This window comes from Dipodomys ordii, unplaced genomic scaffold, assembly GCF_000151885.1.
Source record: "Dipodomys ordii isolate 6190 unplaced genomic scaffold, Dord_2.0 Scaffold21, whole genome shotgun sequence".
NCBI lineage: Eukaryota > Metazoa > Chordata > Mammalia > Rodentia > Heteromyidae > Dipodomys > Dipodomys ordii.
Window position 1 is genome coordinate 12752421 of NW_012267237.1, and position 25004 is coordinate 12777424.

Below are 25004 nucleotides of genomic sequence, written 5' to 3' on the forward strand. Positions count from 1 at the left end.
TGATAGACAATTTGCTCCAGGAAAGTTAGAATGAACTTGTGACTTTAAATGAGCATCATTATTCCACAATACTGTGAATTTCCGGAAATTATGTAATCACTTAATCACAATCAAAAAAAAAAGAACCTCTGGGAAGGGAGGTAGGGAGGAGATGGTAGGGGGAAAACAATGGAGGGGGTAACAATGTTCAAGAGGAAGTATACTCATTACCTCACTCATTTAACTGTAACCCTCTGTATAGTATCTTTACAATAAAAAAATAAAAAAAAATAAAGCCCAAAAAAAAAGAAAAAGAAAAACGAACTTTACAACTTTGGCGGGGTGGGGGATGGGGGGTGGGAGGAGGTGGTGGTAGGGAGTGTGTGGGGAGTGAAGGGATGGTATGGGGAAACAAAGGAGGAGGCAACAATGCTTTATAAGAAATGTACTCATTGCCTTGCCCATGTAATTTTAACCCCTCTGTATGGTATTTTCACACACACAAAAAAAATTACAAACAGAAAATAAAGAACCCAATCGGTTCTCTTTTGTAGGATCATCTGATTTTATATTTAGACCATCACGACAGCTCTACCTGCTAACTCTTAGACTTCCTAAACCGTTTTTAGCAGAGTAGCAGAACAGAACAATAACAGTGAAAGTCAAGAGTGTCTTTTCTACATAGTAATAATGGGCTGACTGAGATTGAAACTGATAATACAATTTCATTCACAACAGCCTCAAAACTAAAATTACCTAGGAATCACTTGAAATCAGGCTTTGACTATTAAAGCTATAAAATACTAAATATAGAATTTGAGAAAGATTCTTGAAAATTGAAAGGCCTCCCACGTCCATGGAATGACAAAAATAAACACTTTAGGAATGGTTAAACAATCCATAGATTCCATGAAGTTCATATCAGAATTTCAGTAAAATGTTTCTCACAGAAATAGAAGGAAGTTTCTTCTTTTTTTTTTTTTATTTTTATATTTTTGTCGGTCGTGGGGCTTGAACTCTGGGCCTCGGTGCTGTTCCTCAGCTCTTCAGCTCAAGGCTAGCGCTCTACCACTTGAACCACAGAGCCACTTCTAGTTTGCTAGTGGTTTATTGGAGATAAGAGTCTCACGGACTTTTCTGCTCAGGCTGGCTTTGAACCGTGATCCTCAGCTCTCAGCCTCCTCAGTAGCTAGGATTACAGGCGTGAGCCACCTGTGCCCGGCTTCTTCTTCTTTTTTTTTTTTTAATGGAAGCCAAATGGGCCCCAAATAATGAAAGCACCTTGAACAAAAAGAGCAATGCTGACAATATCACGAGGCCTGATCTGAAATTTTTACTGTGGAGTTGCTATGACAAAAACCATGTTCTTCCCACTATGGTATAACACCTGTTGTCACTGTATTTGATTCTGGTGCCCTGTATTTGTATATACATTTTTGTAATTTGGGGAGGGGAAAGGAAATAACAAAATGCTGAATCAAGGATACAGGTTGACCCATTGTAACAATAAGACATAGAAGACACTATGTTGACAATGAACTTTACAACTTTGGGAGTGGGGAAGGAGGAGTTGGGGAGTAGAGGAGGAAAGGGAGAGTAGGGTAAAAACAAAGGAGTTACTCATGTAACCCCTCTGTACAGTATCTTTACAATTAAAAAAACTTAAAAAATGTGATCTTGGCACAAAACCAGATATGTAGCCCAAGGGAATAATACAGTGGAAGGCCTAGAAACAAGGCTACTCAGATACATGCATCAAATTCTCAAAGGTGTTGTAAATTTATGTTTGCTTTTACAGATGATAGTAGGAAAATTAAACATCCACAAATTCAATAGTGAAACAAAAAAAACTTCAATTTAAGATATAAGGAATTTCATATAGGATTTGAAACAAAATAATCATAAAAATAGAGTGCATCAAATTTTTTTTAAAAATCACAGCAAAAGACAATTACTAGAATGAAGTATTCCAAAAAATGACACTCAAGATGGTAGGATATTTCTTTGACTGCTAGTCATCTGGCAAAGATTTTATATCAATAACATATGAAGAAAAAGTTATGTAACACAGAACCATCTAATTAGTAATTAGAAAAATATACAGTTTTCAGAAACTCTATAAATGACTAGTAAACAGTATAAGAAAAATCTAATGAATAAATGGAAAAACAGGAACTTTTCAGAAAATCTATAAATGATTAGTAAAATACAGACATATTCAACATCCATAGTCATAAAGAAAATGTAAAACAACGTGATATTTCAGTCTCTTTTACCATTATCAACCAATCAATCTATAAATAACCAGGCAAGGTAGTCCATGCTTGTAATCCCAGTTGAATGAGAGGTGGAGGTAGCTGGGTAATGTATTTGAGGCTATTTCCAGCAAACAAAATAGGAAAAACAAAAACAAAAACAAAAAACCCATGGACTAAACAAAATGTACCAAGATCTCAAGAGTGAAGCATGAAAACTCTGCCAGGTATTATATTGTTGAGAGGAATGCAAATTATCCCAGTCCTTTTGATCTCAGTGCAGATATTCCAGAAAAAAAAATCTAAAATGAAACTATCCTAATACTATATAACCAAAGGGATCAGTAATCATACAGTAGTGATTCCTGCCAAACTCTCTATATTTTTGTAACAGTCACAGTAGCTAAGCTTTGAAATCACCCTTGGTGTCCATCAACAAAGAGAGCAAATGGAGCACAATATGAATGTATCCCTAAGGAGGAACAAAATTCTATAATTTATAGGAAAATGGGGGCGATGGAGATCATGTTGAGAGAAATAAAGCAGATTCAGAAACAAATATCATGTGTTTTATATATGAAATCACTGTGTTTTTAAAGACATGAACATAGGAAGTGAGGGAAGGCAAGCAGAAAGGGAGAAGGAAAAGATTATAATTTTGAAAGGCAGGGAGAATATAGTAGTAGTACATTGTGAAAAGCTATAAGAATGCAATACCATAACTTATTTAGACAGTTAATATCAAAAGTGTAAGTAAACACACAGTAAAAAGTAGAGAGGTTTTCTTACTTATATATAATATCTGATTTCTGCAGATTCTTTAAAAGTAAAATATAACAATATTAATATTAACAAAATTATTCATGTCTATAGAATATGGGTCCATGGAGATTACCATTGGGGAAACATGAACATTCATGACTGTATATAACCTAAAATTATTGTATATACAGTAAGCCTGAACTATAATATATGCTATATGTTATATTATAAAAATTGCTGGTTGCCAAAGGTGGACTTAGGCCATGATTGTCTTTCTCAGTATTCATCCTCAAATACCACAGCTGCCTAATTTAATTTTTTCCATAATTAGAACTACCTACCATTCAAGGTAAAAAAAATAAATTTTCATTTTATTACTGAAATTAAGCACATTGTATACCTTTGTTGGCTCAGAGGATTGTTATGCCTTTTGCTTTGCAAGTACGACTTTCATTTAGAGAGGCAGATTTTCACAAAATTAAAGTCTAGAAACCACTCAGCAAATCACCAGGATTTAAATAAAGCTGACAATAATGCAGAATGAATGAACAGCTTTTCAGTACCAACTGAGCTGGATAATATGTGCACAGAAATATCAAATTGTTGGGCTTGAGGGTTTTTTAAATCTTTTTGCGGGGGAGGGGAGTTGTGCTAGAGTTTGAACTCAGGGCCTAGTGCTCTTCAAGCAGCTATACTATTGAACCATGCTTCTAGCCTCTGATTGTTTTAGTATTTTTTTTTGGTCAGTAATAGGGCTTGAACTCTGGGCCTGGGCACTGTCCCTCAGCTCAAGGCTAAGTCTCTACCCCTTGGGCTACAGTGCCACTTCTGGTTTATTGGAGATAAGAATCTCATGGACTTTCCTGCCCGGGCAGGCTTTGAACCTTGATCCTCAGATCTCAGCCTCCTTAAAAGTTAGGATTACAGGCTTGAGCCAACAGTGGCTCTGGTTTTAGTATTTTTGACCACATCTCATGAAAATCACAAGTAACAGGCTTATTGTAGTGGTTATGTTTATTGTAGGCACAAGAATTCTACTTATAACTTAAAATTGCCAATAATTTCAGGGATATGTTTTATGAATATACTTAATGTAAAATGTTAAATACTACAGAGTAAGAATACTATATACAAGTTCATCCATCTTTTGATTGTACATATAATTTTACTAAACTTAGGTATTACCTATTTTGAAAGATCTTTCTGGGTGGATTCTAGTTATTATTTTAGTAAATTGAAATATCACTTGCTAAATTAAACTATACTTTTGAAGTATTCTTGGTAACAAGTAAACATCCCTTTAAAAATACCAAATTACCTTGCATCTTAGAAATTGTTGAAACCATGTGTTCTGTGAAACTAATATACTAGATATGTACAAACTTCTATTTCAGGGAATTCTTTGTTTTATAATGTAGGCTGAAATTATGTTTTATCTTAATCATAGCCAGCAGACACTTTCAACATTCCTTTGAAATCTATCAGAACAGCAGAAACATTTAAGTTCCTTAGCTGTATATCTCTAATTATACCAACGCTTTATTGTAAGATTTTTTTTCTTATTTATCTAGAATAGAGCTACAAAATAGAACCTGGACTTCTCTCCAGATGAATATGCACAACTTCACACTGCATTTGATTTTTCTCTTGTCCTCTAGCAAATAGAAGACCCATTCATAATTTAAATAATAGAGACTATGCATGAAACAATGTTCGTTTGATTTCTTATAGAGTTGCCTTAACAGAATAGGTACTTGATAAAGAATGATTTGAACTACAATCAGCAGCAGCTTGTCTTGGGTCACAATTTCCTATTATGTTGGCATGTGTTAAGAAATTAAATCCAAACTAATACAACTCTTTATACTTCAATATATAATCTTTTTATAGTCTCCCATGTAGCCATACACGTTCCTCTTTATTCCTGTACTTCCTTTTTTAACAATCTTAGTGTGACCCTAAGCTCAATTTTCATACTCTGGACTCTGCCTACTCATTTAAGTTTGTAAACAGCCTGTGGCCTGGCTTGTCAATATGCCAAATCATAACTGTGTGATCCAACACGTCAGTATGTTCTGATTCACGCCCCAGAATGTCATCTCTTGACCATCTGCTGTAGTCCTGCTTGATAATCATTAAAATCTTTGAGAGCATACCTATCTATTGTCTAAGCTTTATGCTTTTATATTCATAAAAAACACTAGAAAAATATTTACCATCACTCCATTTACTCTACACAGTGCATCAATAAATTCAGACTGTAGTTTCAGAGGAGACTACAGGTTAGTCCATTAATGTTTCTTTTTCAGCAAATACCAGATAATAATACTTGCAACTTTCTTTTTCCTTTTTCTTTCAGTCTCTATTTTCACCCTCAATAAGCTATTAGTTCTCCCTATAAAGCTACAATGTATTTATGTTCTTTAAAACTGCTTTGCAAATATTATCTTGCCATTAATTATGTACAAGTGTGTGCATCCAAGACACTGCAATTTAGTATCAGATGCTAAAATTTAAATATAAATTATTTGGAATAAAAATGTGCATTTGAAGAATTTCACTGAACCTGCTAGGTAATAAGACATGGTTTTCATGTTAACTTAAGAGAAAGTCAAATAAAGGAAATGTAGCTTAAAAAATAAAGAGTCCAACTTAAAATGCAAAATAATTCATTAGCATACCACAACAATATAATTCTAGAAGTAGAGATAAGTGGAATCATATTAAAAATAATCCTCTACCCATAATTTTTACCTTTAACAAAGAGTAATTTACTTATCTGAGCATGGATGAACCAAAGCAGAAGGAACTATTCACCACATGAGTATAAATCTTTAGAGGAATTTGTGAACATGGAATTCTAACTGAAAATTATTGAAAGATCCAGACATTCCCATGGAGAGTGTGTGTGTGGGGGACAAGCTGACCCTTGCAGGTCTGTGGGTTTTAGGAAGGAAGTAAATGGTGGCACAAATACGGAAGCTATATTGTCACAAAAAGACAGAAAAACAATGTTCCATGCAATGGGAATGGTATAATTAGCAGATCTAATTATTTTTTAAATTTTCCTTTGATTGTCATTGAGTAGGAGGATGTAATGGGGTGTGGGGTGAAGTGTGGGTTGGAAAACCCACAAAACAAATCAATCATGAAACAAAACAACCAGAAATCCCAGGAAAACAAATGAACAATGACAGCAGAAAATAATCAAGAGCATTTCCCCAAACAGGAGGAGAAAAGTTTATAAGTGTATTTTTCTTCCTGGAATAAATGATCTTCTGAAACAAATGTCTGCAATTGAATTCATGCTTAACTTTTTTAGAGTCAGGATGGTACACAGAGGGTTTAACTTCTCACCACTAAAGGTTTATGTTTCTACCTTATGAGAAACGGCAGTGTAATTCTGTCAGGTTTAGCTCAATAAACAGTAAAAATTGGAGACCCTGAGACTTGGCATCTAGCAGAGAGCACAGCCACAGAAGAACAAAACATCATGTCCCAGCCTCCACATGACACGACACTGGTGACTCAACAGGACACATTTGCTTCCGCATTCATTAGAGGATATTTGAGGCTTGATTTGGAACTCAGAGCACATTCTACATGCACGACTTTGCTTAGGAATGGGAGGAATCACTAAGTGTTTTTCTTGAAACCCTGTGGATAAAAACAGCATTTTAAATGGCTATACTCTGTAGAGAAATTAAGCACATTACAACACCAGCTGTGAGTTCTCCTTTGAAGGACAAAAATAAACTATGGGAATCTTATGTGTTACAAACCTGACAATGTAAAAGAAATACAAAATAAACAAAAAAAAAATCCTGTGATTTCCAAAGTGCGTCAAACTTAAATACCTACATTTAACCACCAATATATTGTGAAAGTTGAAAGAAAGTGTCCCAGAAAATGCATTGAACCAGCTGCTTATTCAATATGGAAAATATCTCTTATCATAACCTTTGTGTACTGTAAGCTTAAAGTGATGGGGCCCTGCAATAATATTCAATTGACCTCCCAAACTTGCTTTTTAAATGTTTGCCTAAAAATGAAAGCACAAAGGAAATTAATGAATTTGGAGAAGCAGAATTGGTATTACAAAGGAATAGTGAAAATAATAAGGATAAAAAATGTTCAAAATGTTCCAATGTGAAAAAAGACAATACTATGGCTTTGATCTTAAATCTTATGCTGAGAAGGTAGTGATTAAGGCTGAGTTCCCATCCTGGGGTAAGAGTGGGGAAAGGTGGAACTTTAGTTTAACAACTGGGTTTTAATGGAAAATATTACAGTTCCCTGGTGGTGTGAAAACTGACATTGACACCATGGACTCCATTCTCTGCTCTCTCTTTGCATGCAAAATGGCTTTGCTATGCAACATTGTGCAACATGGTTCTACCAAGAAATTCTGCTATGCAACACTGTGTGACATGGTTCTACCAAGAAATACTGCTTTGCCTCAGGCTCAAAGGAATGGCCCAGTGTTTTGATTTAAGCCACTAAAAAGGACTCAAAATAAACTTTTGTTGATTCATTTAGATGTTTTGTCACAACAATAGAAAGTTGACTAACCGGCAGGATAGAGAATCCTTTAGTAAACATGAGCAAAATCGTCATTTCAATGATTATTTGTTTAAAAATTGTGAATGGATTTGTATTTAATGATTAGGAATATAAAATTGGAAAATATATATCAAATAAATTAATACAAATAGTAGATATTCTTGATCTTTAATGATCACAAAAAATGTCATTAAGGTTTTTATTTCTGAAAGACAGTTAAATTTGGAGCCAAATACATAGAAATAGAAGTTCACTCACAGTTGATGGTGATCTGTGATCTCATTCCTTACTAAAACCTTAGGATTTACATATATAGCTTACAGTTAGAATTAAATATTGGGATTAATCTGGTACATCTCTTTGTGTTAAGTCTCTTTGTGTTAAGTAAAGCTTAGTTCCCCAAGAGATAGCACTGAGATTATGAAATAGAGCAGACTTAAAAAGGTAGACTAATGATGACCTTGTTTTAAGGAATTAGGTTACACTTTTATATTACAAATGCATGAACAAAGTTATTCAGAACTGAGAATAACAGTTCCAAGCCAAAAATCATTAGTTACATGATATTGTATTTATAGTATATTCACTATAGGTATTAAATAAAGATGAAAGTTACATAATGGATTTTTTTGCTAAAATAAAAGGCTCCAATTTAATGAGACACTTATTGAAAGGGAAACTTCTTTTGTTTTTGTTTGTACCAATTGCAGGATTTGAGTTCACTTCCATGTGTTCTGTCTTCGCTGGTACTCCAGCGTGGCTCTTTGAAGGTTAACTGGCAATGGAGTCTCAAGGACTCTTCTATTAAGATTGGCTTTGAACTGTGATCCTCAGATTTGATCTTAATGAGTAGCTAGAAAAGGCAAGGGTTATCATTGTCTGGATCTTGTTAAAAAGTTTAACTTGTTTTCTAAATTTGGTTTCTAATGTTAAACAAAATTGAATGACTACTAGTATATCCGTTAGTGATAAAAGAATGGTCGTTATTGAATAAAACCCAAATCACCAAATTATATAATCAAGTATAATATGTTCTCTTAAATCCTTCTCTGGGTTATTCTCCAAATCAAAGGCGTTCGTTTTTAATAAACTGAGGGCAAACACTTCCTAGAAAAACACTGAAATTCTGCTGTGCACAAACTTTTCTGTTTACCACAAGTTGGTAAAAATCATCTAAAGCCTGGATGGGCAGCCTGTTTTTTTTTACTTTAGAGTACAGAACATACCACAGTACTTTATAAATTTAGTGTGTTCTCAATCATGAATTAAAAGGCCATTGAAAATCTGCTTTGCCTCGTTTTCCTTGCTAGAAATTTCTATCTGATATAATGATAGATAGATATCTTTCCTGTCTGGGCTGTCTTCATCCTACCTACCAAATTAACTCTATTTTGTAGAATGGACTCTGTCCTTTAAAGCCAAATCACATTCCAAACTCTTTTCTTTTTTCAAGTTGAAACCTACAGTGATCTGTCTAATGTTACTCTAAAGTTCCACTTCTTTTAATTACAAATTACCTTCTAGTAATCCTTATCTCCTCAATTAGACAGAGGTCCTTGAAAGCAAGGTGGTGTCAAAATTCTCTACACAGTGGATGGAGTAGAACACCGCCTTTGACCCTGCACAGACTGATACTTGCAAAGTAGTAATAGGAAAACAACGTTAGTTTCGGGGCTGAGTGCAGAATTTCTCTGAATGAAAAACATCCTTTCTAGGGAGGAGAGGTGAGTGCTCACAAATAGTCATTAAGGCTGTTCTGAAGGTTTAGTCACCTAGGATAGGGTTGCATGGAGTGTGTTGGGGGGTGGCAGTATTCATACTAGTTCTCTTTATTTTTACTTGTGTAATAATAAATATAACCTTATAGAATATATTCAAAATATATTTAGCAGATACTTGTAAGGAGAAACTTTCTATTACATTGCTCTTCCATTCCATTATTTTTCTTGTGTTACAAATAATAACACTCATATTAAACATTTCAAACTCTGTCTTTGCAGTATATTTATTCTTATTTCACCTTAGTTTGGTTAGGTTATCATAACATTCCATACTTTTGATGGTGGAATTTTATTATAACTGACATCTATTTTGCGTATTTATAAACAATTGATAGGGTCTCACTATGTAGGCAGCCAAAGTGGTGTCTAGACCTTTGGAACCTGACTGTTCCAGAGAGTACAGCTGAGTTCCATATTTTAAAATACTCTTCATCCAAAGTTTTGTGGAAAGATATCTTAAGTCAGAAGAAGAATCATTCTATTAAAGTTTATTTTTCTTTCAAATGCCTCCAACCTATTTATTTATACTATGAGTTCTTTGCCTGGAAACTTGTAAAATTATTGCATCATCTGTCAAATCAAGTAATTTCCCTCCAATCTTCAACCTAAGTCTAGCTTCATTTAAGATGATTTCTGTAGATACTTTATTACTGATTTATTTTTATTTTTTATTTTTAAATAATCATTAGGATATCCTTTAGGACTCATAGAATGTCATGTGTGATTTTGAATTCTTTATATTACTGCCTCTGTTTGCAAGAATAGAAGAGTACTAGTAATTGTTCACTTATCTCATTTTAAAAAATGATCAAGAGTTGGGTAGTGGTGGTTTATATTTGTAATCCTAGCTACTCAGAAGGCTAAGATCTGAGGGTCATGATTCAAAGTCAGTCCAGGAAGAAACTAGATGAGACTCTTATCTCAATTATTCACCAAAAAGCTAAAATGCAGTGTGGCTAAAGAAGTAGAGTGCTAGCGTTGAGCAAAAATTCTTAGGGACAATGCCCAATCACAGAGTTCAAGCCTCAGGACACACACACACACACACACACACACACACAAACACACACACACACACACAAATAAATGCTGAGGCATAATATCAAAGCTGAGAAAGACCATAGTTTCACATGTTTTTCTGGAGAAACCAGGTTTCAAAGCTAGGCAATCTTTTATGTTTCCTTTTTTGATCTTTCTGCTCACAAATTCGGTTTTCATCAGAGTCCATATGAAGTTTTTCATCTCACCAGATGTTCTTAATTGGCAATGTTTTTTGTGTGTCAGCATTAAGAGTCACATTTGGATGTTTATGCTTATTTTCCTTTCTCAAACATAAATTATGCTCCAATGCATACTAAGTGTTTCTACCCCTCAACTTACTTGAGCCCTACTGTGTCTTGTAATATTCCACTTAAAAGAAGTAATCTGTACTCTCATTCCCAGTAGGAATTTCTCTGGTAAGGGAAGAGATAATGGGAGATATGACTCGATACCTTTTCGGGATTCCTCTCCACTTTGGAGGTAACCTTAGACTAAGTTTATGTGTATATATGTTTATAAGTTTATATGAATGTTACTGTAGTAGAGATTTGGGAGGAACAGTAACTTTGACATCAGATCACTGTTGTCTCACCTATCACTCAGCCATCTGCTAAACTGAGATCTTCTTTCACTGCAGACTTTCCTGAACCCAGAGCACAGGGCACTGTGAAGGCTTGAGAGTTGGAGGGAGCAAATGAACATGTATAGAAAACTGAAGCTAGAATCTTATATATCACCCTGCATCAGAATCAATTCTAAATGAATCCAAGTCTGCAATGTAAGACAAGATACCCTGAAAATATTACAGGAAGAGATAGGGGAATCATTAGAGATCCTTGGCACAGATCAAAACTTAAGTAAAGATCCAGAATCACAACAAATCAGAGAAAAACTAGATAAATGGGGTTGCATCAAACTGAAGAGTTTCTGCATGCCAAAGGACCTAGCTACCAAGATTAATAGAAAGCTAACAGAATGGGAGATCGTTAGTAGTTATGCATCAGACAAGGGCCTCATATCGAAAGTATAGTTAGAGCTCAAAAAATTAAACCACCCAAAATCAAATCCTCAAAGAAACAACCCCATTAATAAGTGGGCTAAAAACTTAAAGAGAGACTTCTCGGAGGAAAAAATAAGAATGGCCAATAGATACATGAATAGATTTTCAATATCTCTAGCCACAAGAGAAATGCAAATCACAACAACATTGAGATTGCCTCATCCCAATTAGAATGGCCATTACCAAGAAAACTAACAATAAGAGATGCTGGCCAGGATGTGGTGAAAAGGTAACACTACTACACTGTTGGTTGGAATGTAAAGTTAATTCAACCACTCTGAAAAGCTGTATGGAGATTCTTCAATAGATTAAACATAGAGTTCCCTTATGAAGCAGCAATCCCACTCATGGGCATTTACCCAAATGACCACAAACCAGCCCACACTAAAGCCATCAGCACAACTATGTTCACTGCAGCATTGTTTACCATAGCTAAGATATAAAATCACCCAGATGTCCCTCATTGGATGAGGACAATGGAATCCTATGCTTCCATCAGAAAGAATGTCATTGCCCCATTCATAAGGAAATGGAAGGATTTAGAGTTATATTAAGTGGTATAGCAGGCCCATGGGAATGCACGTATAAAGGAAGCCAGTTTATCAATAGTGACTGACATGAGCATGTTAACAACCCAATCTAATACTAAAGAAATACTAAAGAAAATCAGAGTGTAGCTGCACTTGGGGGATGGAGTTGTGACCATTATAATTACATTTTAAAGGACAAATACAGGTAGTATATCAGCAGCCATTCTCTAAGATAATCATTAGATCATCATTGAACAATATCCTCCATTCCAAACCCATGTTTCCCAAATATTTAGAGAAACTTCTTAAATGGTTCTAACTTTATAAAATAAAAGCAAAAAAAAAATTAAGCAGTTTGGAATTCTCCATACATGCTGAATGGAAAGCCTAAAAATTACAAGCAATTATCTGCTTACAGGCAATAAAGACCTGCTGAATCAAGGCAATTGGAGGAATCAGCATTCCAGAGAAGGGAAAGATGTTTACAGGTGAAATGTTCTTTGCAAGGAGTTTTTTGTTCTGTGGCATTTGCTTAAATTATGAGCTAGCCAGAAGATTCGATAGGAAATTAGAGACATTTGGGGACTTGAGGAACTGTAATCAAACAGGAAATGAAACATATTACATAGATATGGCTGATTTCTCCTATAGATATTTGGTAAATTGAAAGGTTATATTGGAAATGTAAAGCTAGAAACCCTATACTGAAAAGCCCTAGAAATTTCTGAAGAATTTATGTGTCTATGTTGATATTAAGCCTATAGTGTTTCAAGTTAAAGACAAAGGAGAGTACATAATAGAGTTTCCAGAAGAAAAACCCTTAACTGTCCACTTGTGGAAAGAGAAAGAAATCAGGGACCAAAGAAATATCCTCAGCTCAGAATCAGTTTAAAGTGATAGCACTCTTTTCTGGCTGTCTTTGTGGTAATACAAAGAATAATAGCTAAGAAGTATATTGTCATTCGAGTAATTTATAATTACCCAGACTGACAAGTACACAAAAAATAAGGCATCTGGGTTCTAATCTAGGAATGGATTTTAATCATGAATGGGTGATTTGACACATCAGAGAACAAGGCCATAGATCTCATTCCTGCCACCATCAAGAAAACACACAGACATAACTTGAACAGAAAATAAAATGTTGTCACTGGTAACAGGAGCAAGAGTAGCTGACGATGCCTGAAAACCATAACATTTATCTGTTACATGGAAACAAGAGAATTTTACATGTGATTTATAGCTCTATAAATGAACTCAAATGGTCATGAACCAAAGTAGTGAGTAGATGACATTTTTTCCTACAATTTGATTTTTGCTTTATAAGTAAGTCTTCAGCACCATGCTGCTGTTTTATGCTAATGGATACACTAACACCAACATGGGTCACAGTGAGTAATATAAACTAGATCTAAAATGAAGAAACTTTGTAGTGTGATGGAATACTCCAGAAGATATTCCTTTTGCAAAGTTTAGAGGAACTTAAAATTTCTAATTAATGCAGAAAGAATATATGGTAGAAAGATCTAAAGAAAAAGACCAAGGTTGGGAAAATGTGGAGTGCTGTCATAAATCTGGGTACTTAGCCAGTAGTTCTTGCTACTAAATAGAAGATTACCCATGGAAACATAAGAAGGAAGAATTTCAAATTGCTTTGTGGAAATTAATCATCTTACATGATTTCAGATATACATATTTCTAATGAACCTAAATAAGAGAGGAAATATATTGTATTCATTGACTGTTTTATTAAAAGGCAACTCCTTTGTATAACTCCTTAAAAATAAAAAATAAAAACACTTATAGATAAGTTACAATAAACAGGTGATATTACAATACTTTCTAATGGGATTTAGTTCAGTCAGTCATGAGTGACTAAATGTCAAGCATCACCTGTGAGTTTTGAGAACACTAAGAAGTTATTTTGCTCTTTATGTGGGTTTTTGGCTAATGTTTACAGTAAATTTCTTTTCAATCATTTTTTTAATCCTTTCAGTATCTTTTATACTTTCAGCTTTCTGGCTTATTAGGAACATCATTGTGGATTTCTTTCTCTCTCTCTCTGGAAATCTTTGTTTTCTCACCGATTCTTTGTTATATAGCTTAATGAGGAGGTGGCCACAAGATTGCTATCTGGTCCTGTGTTGCGGTTTTGAGTTTATGTCTGCTTTCCTTTCATTTTCTGAGTGTGCTCTTTCATATAAGCAGAAGGCTCAGGAAAACAAAGGTTTTAAATTGTTATTTGGGATGGTTTTCTTTATATTCTGGGGACATGTAAATATCTACTAACTCAGAAAATTCAATGCCAAAGAATCTTAAATCCATAAGGCCTGGATTTTCAATCTCATTTCTTCTTTATTATTACCTATGATTGTCTGTCTGTGGAGGAAAGCCCACATAACTTCAATATTTTTATATCATTAATACTTCAAAGGCTCCAAAGTTGATATTTTTAATAGTGTTTAAGGGACGAAAAGGTTTTAGCTCAGGAGGTAAAAGGAATGAAGTATAGCACAACCAAAGCTTTGGCCTCTATTTAATTTTGGCTATGCACATATTCCACTGCTACTTTTTCTGTCCAATATAAATTATTTCTGTGTTGCTTATAATTTCTTCAACTCTCAAAAGTTACAAAATAGTTCTAGAAATATGTTGACATATCTTTCCCACAATGAAGCTTTCCATGGCTTCTCACACTTGAAATAGTTGAAGTGATTTAAGCAAAGTCAAGTATTAAAAAAAAGATTTTTAAAAATTACATGCATCCCATATTAAGAGCACATACTATGAGGGGAATGCAATAAAATGGTGACTGTACCACTGATAATATTGCAACATCACTGTCATGTTATAAAAATATATTTTGATTAATTTTCATGTAATAAATTCCCAATTACTATAGTGTTATAGGAGGAGTTGCAGTTACTGACATGCATTTCAACAGCAATAAAAGTAAACTATTTTCAAAGTTAAATTAACCATCTTTCATTTAGCATGTTTATGTCCAAGTCAAGTTTTCACTGTAGAATCATTAGTTATTTATAAATGTGAAATGTAATCTTTATTGCGATGGAAACAACTCAACTAAAAATCTACTAAAATAGAAACATAAATGGCCCTTTCTGTAATTATTCAACATATAGGGAATGTGAAGATTTATCTTTGTGTTATAAATATTCATTTATATGGAATACATTTCTTTTTTTTGTAGTTATATTGTTTTATGTGTTGGAAATTCTGGGGACAGAACTCAAGGCCTCCTGATTGCTAAGCAGAAGCTCTGTCACTTGACTCATGACTCCAGCTTCTTTTTCTCTTGGTTATTTTCAGAAGATGATCTCCATTTAAGCTCTGTCAGAGATGGGCTATACTCTTACCACTTGGATTTCTCCTTGTTGGTGGAGATGACCTTGCCCAACTATTGATTAAAATGGAATCTCCTGAAAGTTTATCCCAGACTGCCTCCGTACTGAGATCCTCTTGATCTCTACCTTCTAAGTAAGTAGAATTATAGACTTGAGTCACTCTTTCTAATTTATACAGAGTATATTTTCATTGTCAAATGAGAAATGTAAAATGTAAATATAAAATGAGTGGGAGATAAGGAGGGATGGGTCACAATGACTAAAAACAAATGTACTTATTGACTTACTTATGTAACTGTAACCACCTGCTCATCATCTTTTCAATGAAAGTTTTAAAAATGTATGACTACTTAAAAAATATGAGGTTCTGCAAATAATCAAGTAAGTGGAATTTATCATACTCAAACATAGAAATAGTATTCTTATTAATAGAGCCAGCCACAATGCAACTGAAAATGCTTGACATAATTTTGTTTTATATATTCATCTTAACCTTATGTACCTGAATGTATAATATAATAATTTCAATATAAAGAAATATGATAATAAGAGAATGTGTTTTCAAGATATGAGAAAGAGTATACAACATTTACTCCTAAACAGGTGTACTATTGTTTGCTTCACATTATTCTGAGGTACATGTTAAATCCTAAATAAGAATATACTCAAGCTAATATCATCAAAGACAGTTGGAGGCCAAAGAAGTTGATGTTAACCTGAAAACTGCAAGCAAGAAATTGACAACAGATTTCCAAAATACAGAAAGTGACCAAACAACTCCTCTATATAACAAGTTTTTCACTGCTACTAAATTAAGGGGTTCTTTTTCCTCTTCCTAAATAGAGAAGATTATACCAAACTTTTTAAAACCACCATAAGATTCTATTAGTAACCAAAGTTTGAATCCTCACTTTAGAAAAGGTTCAGAAAAGCAAGAAAAAGAAGGAATTTGTACAAATGTCTTGATAGGGTTGATAATACAAGATGAGTTCAAACATTGCATTTCCTTTCATGACTCTCCCTAGGATTTTTTTTCTTTTTTTCTCATTTATTTTTTGCCTTCTAGCAGCTGCAGCAGCTCTCATAAACTTGTTTGTCAGCTAAAATTTCTCATACAATTTGCCCAGGACTATATTACATGTACATTCTTGTTTAAAGCAAAACTTCTGAATAAATTCAATGAGTGTTATTTGTACATATGGCTCAATTTTTAAATACAAGCTATTCACAGACATGACACATTAGCATCAAATTGACTTGGAATGCAGATTTGCATTATTATATATAGACTAAAAAATATGTCTGTGTTCACCTTCATTGTCCTTAAGAGTGAAGTTTGGGTTCACAGGCAGATGCTCATCAAGAAAGAAGTTAAATCTTGGTCCGTTGGCAAAATCATCTTTATCAGTAGCACTGATGGTGTGAATAACCTAAATAAAATACACACAAAGGAGTAAATTTAATTTGTGATTTCTCATATCTGTTTCAATTATAGGGTATCCTTTTAATCACTAAAATGAAAGATCTTTAACATTCTCCATTCCAACTTGAGTGGTTTACAATTAAACACATGAAATAATGATTAGCTTGGTCTCCACTGTATTAGATGTGAAGGAAGATAATACAGTACAATTCATTAAAATGCCATTGATTTCTGCCATGGCACAATTATTCTAAAACATTTTGTTTAGAGTCTGGGGATATTGTCTCAAGCATTAGAGCCTTTGCTAAATAAGAGTGAAACATTGAGTTGAAACCCCAATAACTATAAAACAATATATATACATATACATATATATTATCACTCACAATACCTCAGAATGAAATTATTGTAAGATTTTGTTTGAACACATATCTAGGGAAGCATGAAGTATGGTTTTAAAAATCATTAACACTCTTGGGCTGGGAAGGTGGCTCAGTGGTAGAGTGCTTGTCTTGCATACATGAGGCCCTGGGTTTGATTCCTCAGCACCACATAAGCAGAAAAAGCCAGAAGTAGCACTGTAGCTCAAGTGGTAGAGCACTAGCCTTGAGCTGAAGAGCTGAGGGACAGTGCCCAGGCCCAGAGTTCAGGCCCCACAACTGACAAAAAAAAAAAAAAACACATCAACATTCTGATGTTCAGGTAGAATGGCATTGATGTATGCTGATCTTTCTCAGGACAAAATGACAGTGAAGTCCGGTTTTTATCTTTGTTTCAGTCTGTCATTGGGTTCATAATTCAGTGGCTGTATTTTATAGTTGAGAAATTTGAGATGCATAGCAATGATGGTGTGCCTCAAATCTCTAAATCAGTAGCAGAGGCAAACCCGGAGCTTTAGGTGATTTATTATTAATCTCTCATGTCTAGTAGTCATGATGATGCCACTCTAAAATCTTTACTGATTCTTCTTTCCTCTTCAGAGAAGTTTCTCTTTAAGTCTTTTGCCCACTTATTTATTGGGCAGTTGTTTCTTTGACGACTTGTTGTTGGGGGATTTAATTTTTTGAGTTCCAAATATATTTTAGATATCAGACCCTTGTCCTTTGTATGGCTAGTGAAGATCTTCTCCCAATCTGGGGGCTTTCTATTGATCTTGCTATGTCCTTTGTCATGCAGAAGGTTTGCAGTTTCATGCAATCCCATTTGTCTAAACTGCCTTTGATTTGTTGTGTTTTGGGGTCTCTATTAAGAAAATTTTGGGGGCTGAGTAGTTGGGGAGGTGGAGAAGGAAAGGATGGTAGGGGAAAAGCAAAGGGGGAAGCAACAATGTTCTATAAAAATATACTCATTACCTTACTTATATATCTGTAAGCCCTCTATACAATAAAAACATATTAAAAATAAGATCTTTACTGAATGCACGTTAAAGAACAGAAAAAGTGAAAATCCAAAAAGAAGATCATCTCAGCAGCACAGAAGCAGAAGAAAATTCTAATAGCTATGGCCTGTACAATCTTAAAAATGTTTTCACTTAGATTCTAGTAGCTCAGGAGGCAGGTGTATGAGGATCCTGAAGTGCTGGAAGTGGAAGGTGGTTTTAGTATGAACTTTGAACTAAAAAGCTCGGGGACATTGCCTGAGTTCATGTCCCAGGACCAGCACAAATAAACAAGTAAGTGTTCAACTTAGTATTGTATAGAAAATGAATGCAATGGGAAATCATTAGATTAATGGAAATAAGCAAATTCCATGAAGACAAGTATCACAAGTGCTCCCTCATTTAGGGAAGGTTAGGGGAAAACAACATACAAAAACCAGGACAACAAAAGAAATGAGGTCAAGAGAGTTAAATGGGATTACTAGGGAAGGGAAAAGAAAAGTGGGAGTGGGGAAGGAACTAAAGAAGTGGAAGAGAGGGGGTGAATATGCAATAATCAAATATATATATATATATATATATATCTTACTTAGGTATATATGTGTGTGTGTGTGTGTGTGTGTGTGTGGAATTGTTATGATGAAAGTCCTCATTATATGCAATTTAATATACACTAATAAATTCTAATGAACTAGAAACTGAGAGTTGTGGCACAGGCTTGTAATCTCAGCACTCAGGAGGATAAAGTTGGAGGATACTGTGAGTTTGAAGCCATCCTGGACTGCAAAACAAACAAAATTTTGTCTCAGAAATGAAAACCAACAAATAAAAATTATTACTCTACTGTTTTGATTTGCAATTTGTAGGCCTCTCTTAAAAATAATTAGAAACATAGGGGGAATAGCCCTCTAAAATTGTGTTGCACTTATGAAACACAGTAGGTTCACTACCAAAAGTGCATAATTTCTGCAAATATTTTGTTCAATTTTACCCTGTTTCAGTACTCTACAAGTGAAATGAATCGGTTAAATGTAGAACAGTTAAAACTTTAAAGTCCTTTCCATGTACCCAGACCATTTGTTTGATCAGATTGATGAGGTTGAATATACAAGTACTAGAAATGAGTGATCAGAGAGAATAAGATAAGGAAAGATACATTTCAGGCAGAGTCAGTTAAGACTTTCAAGCAATAGAAGCCAGTAGCTTATTTCATGGGTTCTCACGTATCTCTTGTCTTCACACCGTTGCTATCAAGGCTTAAAATCTTACATTCTTAGCAAGAGAGACTACAAATTTCCCATGCCTATATCACTGGACAAGTGTCTATTGTTCTTCTGTATGTTATTTCCCTCTGTATTGTATGTTTTTAAGCTGAAGAGTTCATATTGATTAGTGTTTGTTTTCTTCTTCCAGTTTTAGAACAGCCAGTCCCTGGTTAGATACATCTCTCCTTGTTCTGTTATTTCCACTCTGAGTAGCATGCACTATGGGTAATCAAAAGCAATCAGGCCATTATTCTCAAGTGCATGAGAAGCTTCAAAAGAGTGCAGAGTTCCTTGTCAACTGAGGAACATGTTCACATTCTCCACACATCAGTTCTCAGTGTAGGGGAAAGAAAAGCAATGTCTACTTTTTAGTTTATTTTCAAGGATAAATAAACCTAAGTATTTAAATTAAACATTTTATGTTTTCCTGAACCCCTAGAAACCTCCTGCACTTAGACATGAGCACACATTTACATATGCACAGGCACCAACAGTTAACTTTCTGTTCTTCCTTTTCCAAAAACAAACTTGCTTTCATCGTTATTCTTCATTTATTAAGATTCTGAAGGCTCTGATTCTACTTTTGCCATGATTCTTTATAAATACAAGTTCAGTTGTGATGGAGAGATAGGCAGAGAATAATTCATTTAGATACACAATTCTTTTATATTCCCTGTTTTCAGTTCAGTAGGGATTATGATTTTCATTTCATTCCTAATTTGTTTTCAAATAATGTTCATGCTTTCTTACTAATATGAGCCTGATCTATTTGGTAAACTCAGACCTTATTCAAACAAATGTATCTAATACTTTTCTATAATTTTTTTGGAAAGATTTTCTGTCCATTATTATAAAAGTTATCCCAAATCTGAAGGAGCTAATTCACTGGAAATTTTTTTTAACATGTTTCTTATTGTAAAAATACTTCACAGAGCTAGGGGCCAGTGGCTCACACCTGTAATCCTAACTACTAAAGAGGCTGAGATCTGAGCATCCCGGTTCAAAGCCAGCCCAGGCAGGAAAGTCCATGAAACTCTTATCTCCAATAAACCACTAGAAAACCGGAAGTGGCGCTGTGGCTCAAGCGGTAGAGCGCTCTCTTTGAGCTGAAGACTGCAGGGACAGCGCCCAAGCCCAGAGTTCAAGCCCTGAGTTCAAGCACCACCACCGACAAAGAAAAAAAAAAAAGAAAAATACTGTACAGAGCGGTTACAGTTACATGAGCAAGGAAATGAGTACATTTCCTCTCAAGAAGGAAAATCTCAACTTCATTGACATGTCAAATATTTGTCCCATTGATAAATATTGTCAAGCATCTATGCTTTGTTATTTATAATTCTAGAATACTTCCAAAGGCCTAAAATAAGGATAAGACAAGGAAAGACACGTTTTTAAGTAGTGTCCATGAAAAAAGTCTTTCAATCAAAAATCTACTTGGTGTATCTCCTTTTTTTCCTGAATTCTAAGACATCTCTTAGACAGCATATTAAATTTTTCTGTTTGGTTAAAAGTTGATTTTCCTGTCTTCAGGAAATAGGAGTTACATTTGTAATTACTTCAGATACCAATAGAAAATATGTATGAGAGTTTATTATGTAAAAGAATTAATTGTTAGTATGCTTAACTTCTTGAAGAAGTGGCAGTTTCCCAACTGTCACTTCTCCATCTTCGAAGTTGTCTGACATTTGGGCAGAATTGTGTTTTAAATGCACTGTTACCTATGCTTTCTGTTGTGCAAATGGCTAATCAGGTGAAATCCTTAGGGAATCCTTTATTGATTTTCATTTCTTCAAGGCACTAAGTTGTTATCTATTATATAACAGATCTAATTAGTGCATAAAATGTTTGATTATTTTGAAAGATAGCACACTTATAGTTTACAAACTAGTCTGCTTTCAAAAGCAAACATAGGAATCCAATTAATACTTGGTTTTCATAAATAAATTCTATAAAAATATCGATGATGTATCTCTTTCAAAAATGGTTACTCTCCAGTCTGCAACTGGATTAGTATTAGGAAGAAAAATGGTAAGAGGCATAAATTGATATAAACACTAGTATTCTACCTGAAACCTTCCTTTTAAAAATTCATTTGCAATACTCAGGTTTGAATTCAGGAGTTTGGACATGTTAGATATTCATTCTGTCACTGAGATTTCAGTGTTTAATACATGAACTATTTTTTGCATTTTAATAAAAAGATGATTTCTAAGGAATAAATAATGCCTTGCTTAAATTAATCAATGAGTCTGGTCAATAATGCAATCTTAACTACGATCTGCATGAATTCATTTCATAATAATATCAATTTTAGTTAATTAAAGGATCTGAGTCTTTGATTAAAAATAAAATCTCTATTGACATAGTAAACTTCTTTCCCGCAGAGTTATAGTGATAATAATCTAAGTATCAGTGATTAGAGTTAGTTCAAATTTTTGTTGTTGTTGTTAGGTTTTCTGAATTCATGTGGAATGAAAGTAAAAAGAACAGATAAAATTCACTAGAAAGAAGACAAAGCACTCTGCAGTTCAATGTTTCTAATAGGATATCTACTTTGTTTTGTATATACCCATGTTTAGAAAATGATTTCAAATTTTATATATTAATCATTTTCTCATCATTACTGTTTTCTTGTCAGGCACTTAACATATTTTATTTCAGAATGGTTTTACTAACTCAATTTTCACTGATACTTGAATTGACTTAGACTATGCTTTTATAGAGGATTAAAACTTTCAGAAAAGCAAATATTTTTGCCATAGACGAGGTCTTCTTGAACCTATATATGTGCACATTGTTGCAAATGTAGATGAATTTAGATGCACAGCGTCAATAATGGTAATATATACAATCTGACCCCATCATGGAAGGAGGGTATATCATTAGAGTTGAGCAATACAAACACATTCAAAAATTTATTCTACTGACCAATGTTCTATTACAACTCTGTATCAAAACACAGCTCTCTGAAGAACTGCTATCAATTTGTTCAAAAGAAACAAGAAAAAATGAAATAATAGACCCAGACATATGTTCTACTGTAATGAGTTTATTATCAAGAGAACTTACATTGGCACTGATTTGTCATAATACAAATAATGCAAACAGCACTTAAAGATGACTTAAATTCATTTGGATGAAAGACCCAGAAACATACTAAGGTATCAAGATAAGGAGCCAAATCATTTTGTAGTCTAAAATAAAATCATACAATGTTGAAGATAAAGTGGTACCTACCATAAACAATTTTTTAATGATTTCTATTTCTGGAATTTGTTCCTGGTAACAGTGCTATTTCAATTGACTCATACATCATAGATCCTTTAGTAACTGGCTTTTTTTAAAAATAGTAACAGTTTCTTTGTAGCTTCCTTCAGGTTATGGTTTCTACCAAGTGCTTGTTCCCTGTCACTGTTGTCAGTATTTCAGGTCATCAGTTTCTTACAATTTGTACAACCACTCACCCATTAAAGGATTTCTATGTTCATTCAATTTAGGATCAATGGTGAATCAAAATTAAATAATATTACTCAGGACAAGTTTTGTTTTTCTCACAGACTGACTAGCAAGTTTCATTTGAGGGGATTTGTTGAAGTACCTGCTGACAATAGAGATTCCCCTCATATCAAGAATGCATGGTGACAGCTAAGAGCTATGTGTGTCTTTGCAGATTTGAACAATCCTGATATGGTTTGTGAATGCTGACAGGAACTCAATGCTTCCACCACTCCTGTGAGACTAATTGAGACTTCTAGATCCTCTAGTGAGAACAAGGCAGAGCATGGCATGACCTGGAGAGTCAGCAAGGCCACATAGAGACATCCTACCTACGCACAGTGTGAGGAGATGCTTGTTTTGTTCTAGCTGTGTATGTTGCATCGGTTCTTAAACCAAAGAGAAGACAAATGCACATTTCTCACCACTTTTTCAGCCACCTTGGCTTTCCATGACATCTACAATTATTCCTGCAACAGGCCTTGTGATCCAGTGTTCTTTCTTCCCTCTCTACCCACTAATGTGCATCTTTCACACCTAAACACCTTTTAGTATTAGCAATTCTGAATCTTATTTATATGATTTCCTTAGATTTTGACAGCTAAGGGAGGCAGCCCCTCCTCTCCACTACAGGCTCTAAGTTTCATTAGGACTCTAAGTTGTTTCCTCCTCCTTAACACAGCGCTTCAACTGGAGCCTTCAAAACATTCATATTGGCGTGACGAACGGTTCATGCATAGATAACTTCATTGTTCTGAATTACATTTGGGATTCGGGGGAAATTTATTTTCTGTGTTTCTCATAGAAATCTATTTAGCACTTAAAGCCTTATAAAATTATCTTCACAGAGTAGAAAAGCTATACTAGGGGATTTGGAGGATTGTGCCCCAAAATAATAGAAATAAAGCTACTTAGGTTTCATCCATTCAAATGCTAGAAGGAACCAATTAACTTACCTGGCCAGGCTTAGAATTTTCACAGACAACAATATCATATTCCCTGGCAAGTACAGGGGGATTGTCGTTGACATCCAGCACTCTAATACCCACTGTGACATGGCTCAGCAAAGCAGGATTGTCTGTAAAATAAACACAGATGTGTTGAACATTTCCTTGCACACTTTAGAGGCTGGGTTTAAAACAAATCTTATTACTGTAGCTTCTCACTAGCTCCATACGCTATAGCAGGACTTTTGGCAGACAACTTCATGAAGACATTCTTTGTTAGAACTAATTAACACAGAAAAATGAGCACCAAGTCTTGACACGAATACTAAAATTGTGTGTGTGTGTGTGTGTGTGTGTGTATGTAAGTATATGTGTATATATGCATATATATATATATATATATATACTTATATGTGTGTGTGTATCCCATTCACTGCTTTTGGAAGCTTTAGTTATTGAGTTATTGACCTTGAATTTGAACATTCAACCTATTCTTCCTGCCTATAGATAAATAGATTTGCTGTTGTTGTTGTGGCTGTTGCTGTTGTTGTTGTTGTTTTTGTGAACCAAGGAAATCTGCTACTGAGCAACTGAGAGACAATTGTCAGAACTGTGAGCTGTCAAAGTCAAAGGAATAAACAATTGTTTTCATCAATAATCTAAAAGTAAAGCATAGTGATTGTTAGGGAAAAATCACACCATTTTTAAAAAGTTCAATCTAAACACACCCAGAGAAAAAAACACATGAAATCTTTTGCACAAGTGCTCATTTTCTTCCTAGCAGAGAAGATATGCAGTGTGAGATGTTAAGACACAGTGGGGGAATAACATCAAATTTACATAGAATTAACATCAAATTTACATAAAGCTGGTATTTTTGAAATACTATATTCAACACTATAAATGTGTCTTAAGAGTGGTCTTCACATTTTCAGTAGGTTTATTAACTTCATTATATAAGCAGGAAGAAAGGGAACTTTTCATTTTTCATAAGTTATTGCTAGAGATTCAGAATTTATAAGAAAAAAAACTAACGGTAACACTCGAGTTCTTAGTTCCATCTTAATTTGTATCTTTCTTATAATTGCTTGTTTCTGTCTTCTAAGAATTAAACCAAAATTTTAATGTATGAAGAAGTAAGAATAAGAAAAAAACATTCA

General features: G+C 34.2%; 1 protein-coding gene across 3 annotated transcripts in view; it reads right to left on the reverse strand.

Annotated features, from left to right (window-relative positions):
* The window catches only part of Cdh18 (cadherin 18, type 2), a 224413-nt gene that overhangs the window by 16734 nt on the left and 182675 nt on the right, over window positions 1-25004 (reverse strand). For all 3 annotated transcript variants that reach the window (XM_013013850.1, XM_013013851.1, XM_013013852.1), the window contains exons 8-9: window positions 23854-23975; window positions 16649-16766 (exon numbers count right to left, since the gene is read on the reverse strand). In XM_013013850.1, coding sequence (XP_012869304.1) covers window positions 16649-16766; window positions 23854-23975 — 240 coding nt within the window. The remainder of the gene's footprint in view (window positions 1-16648; window positions 16767-23853; window positions 23976-25004) is intronic.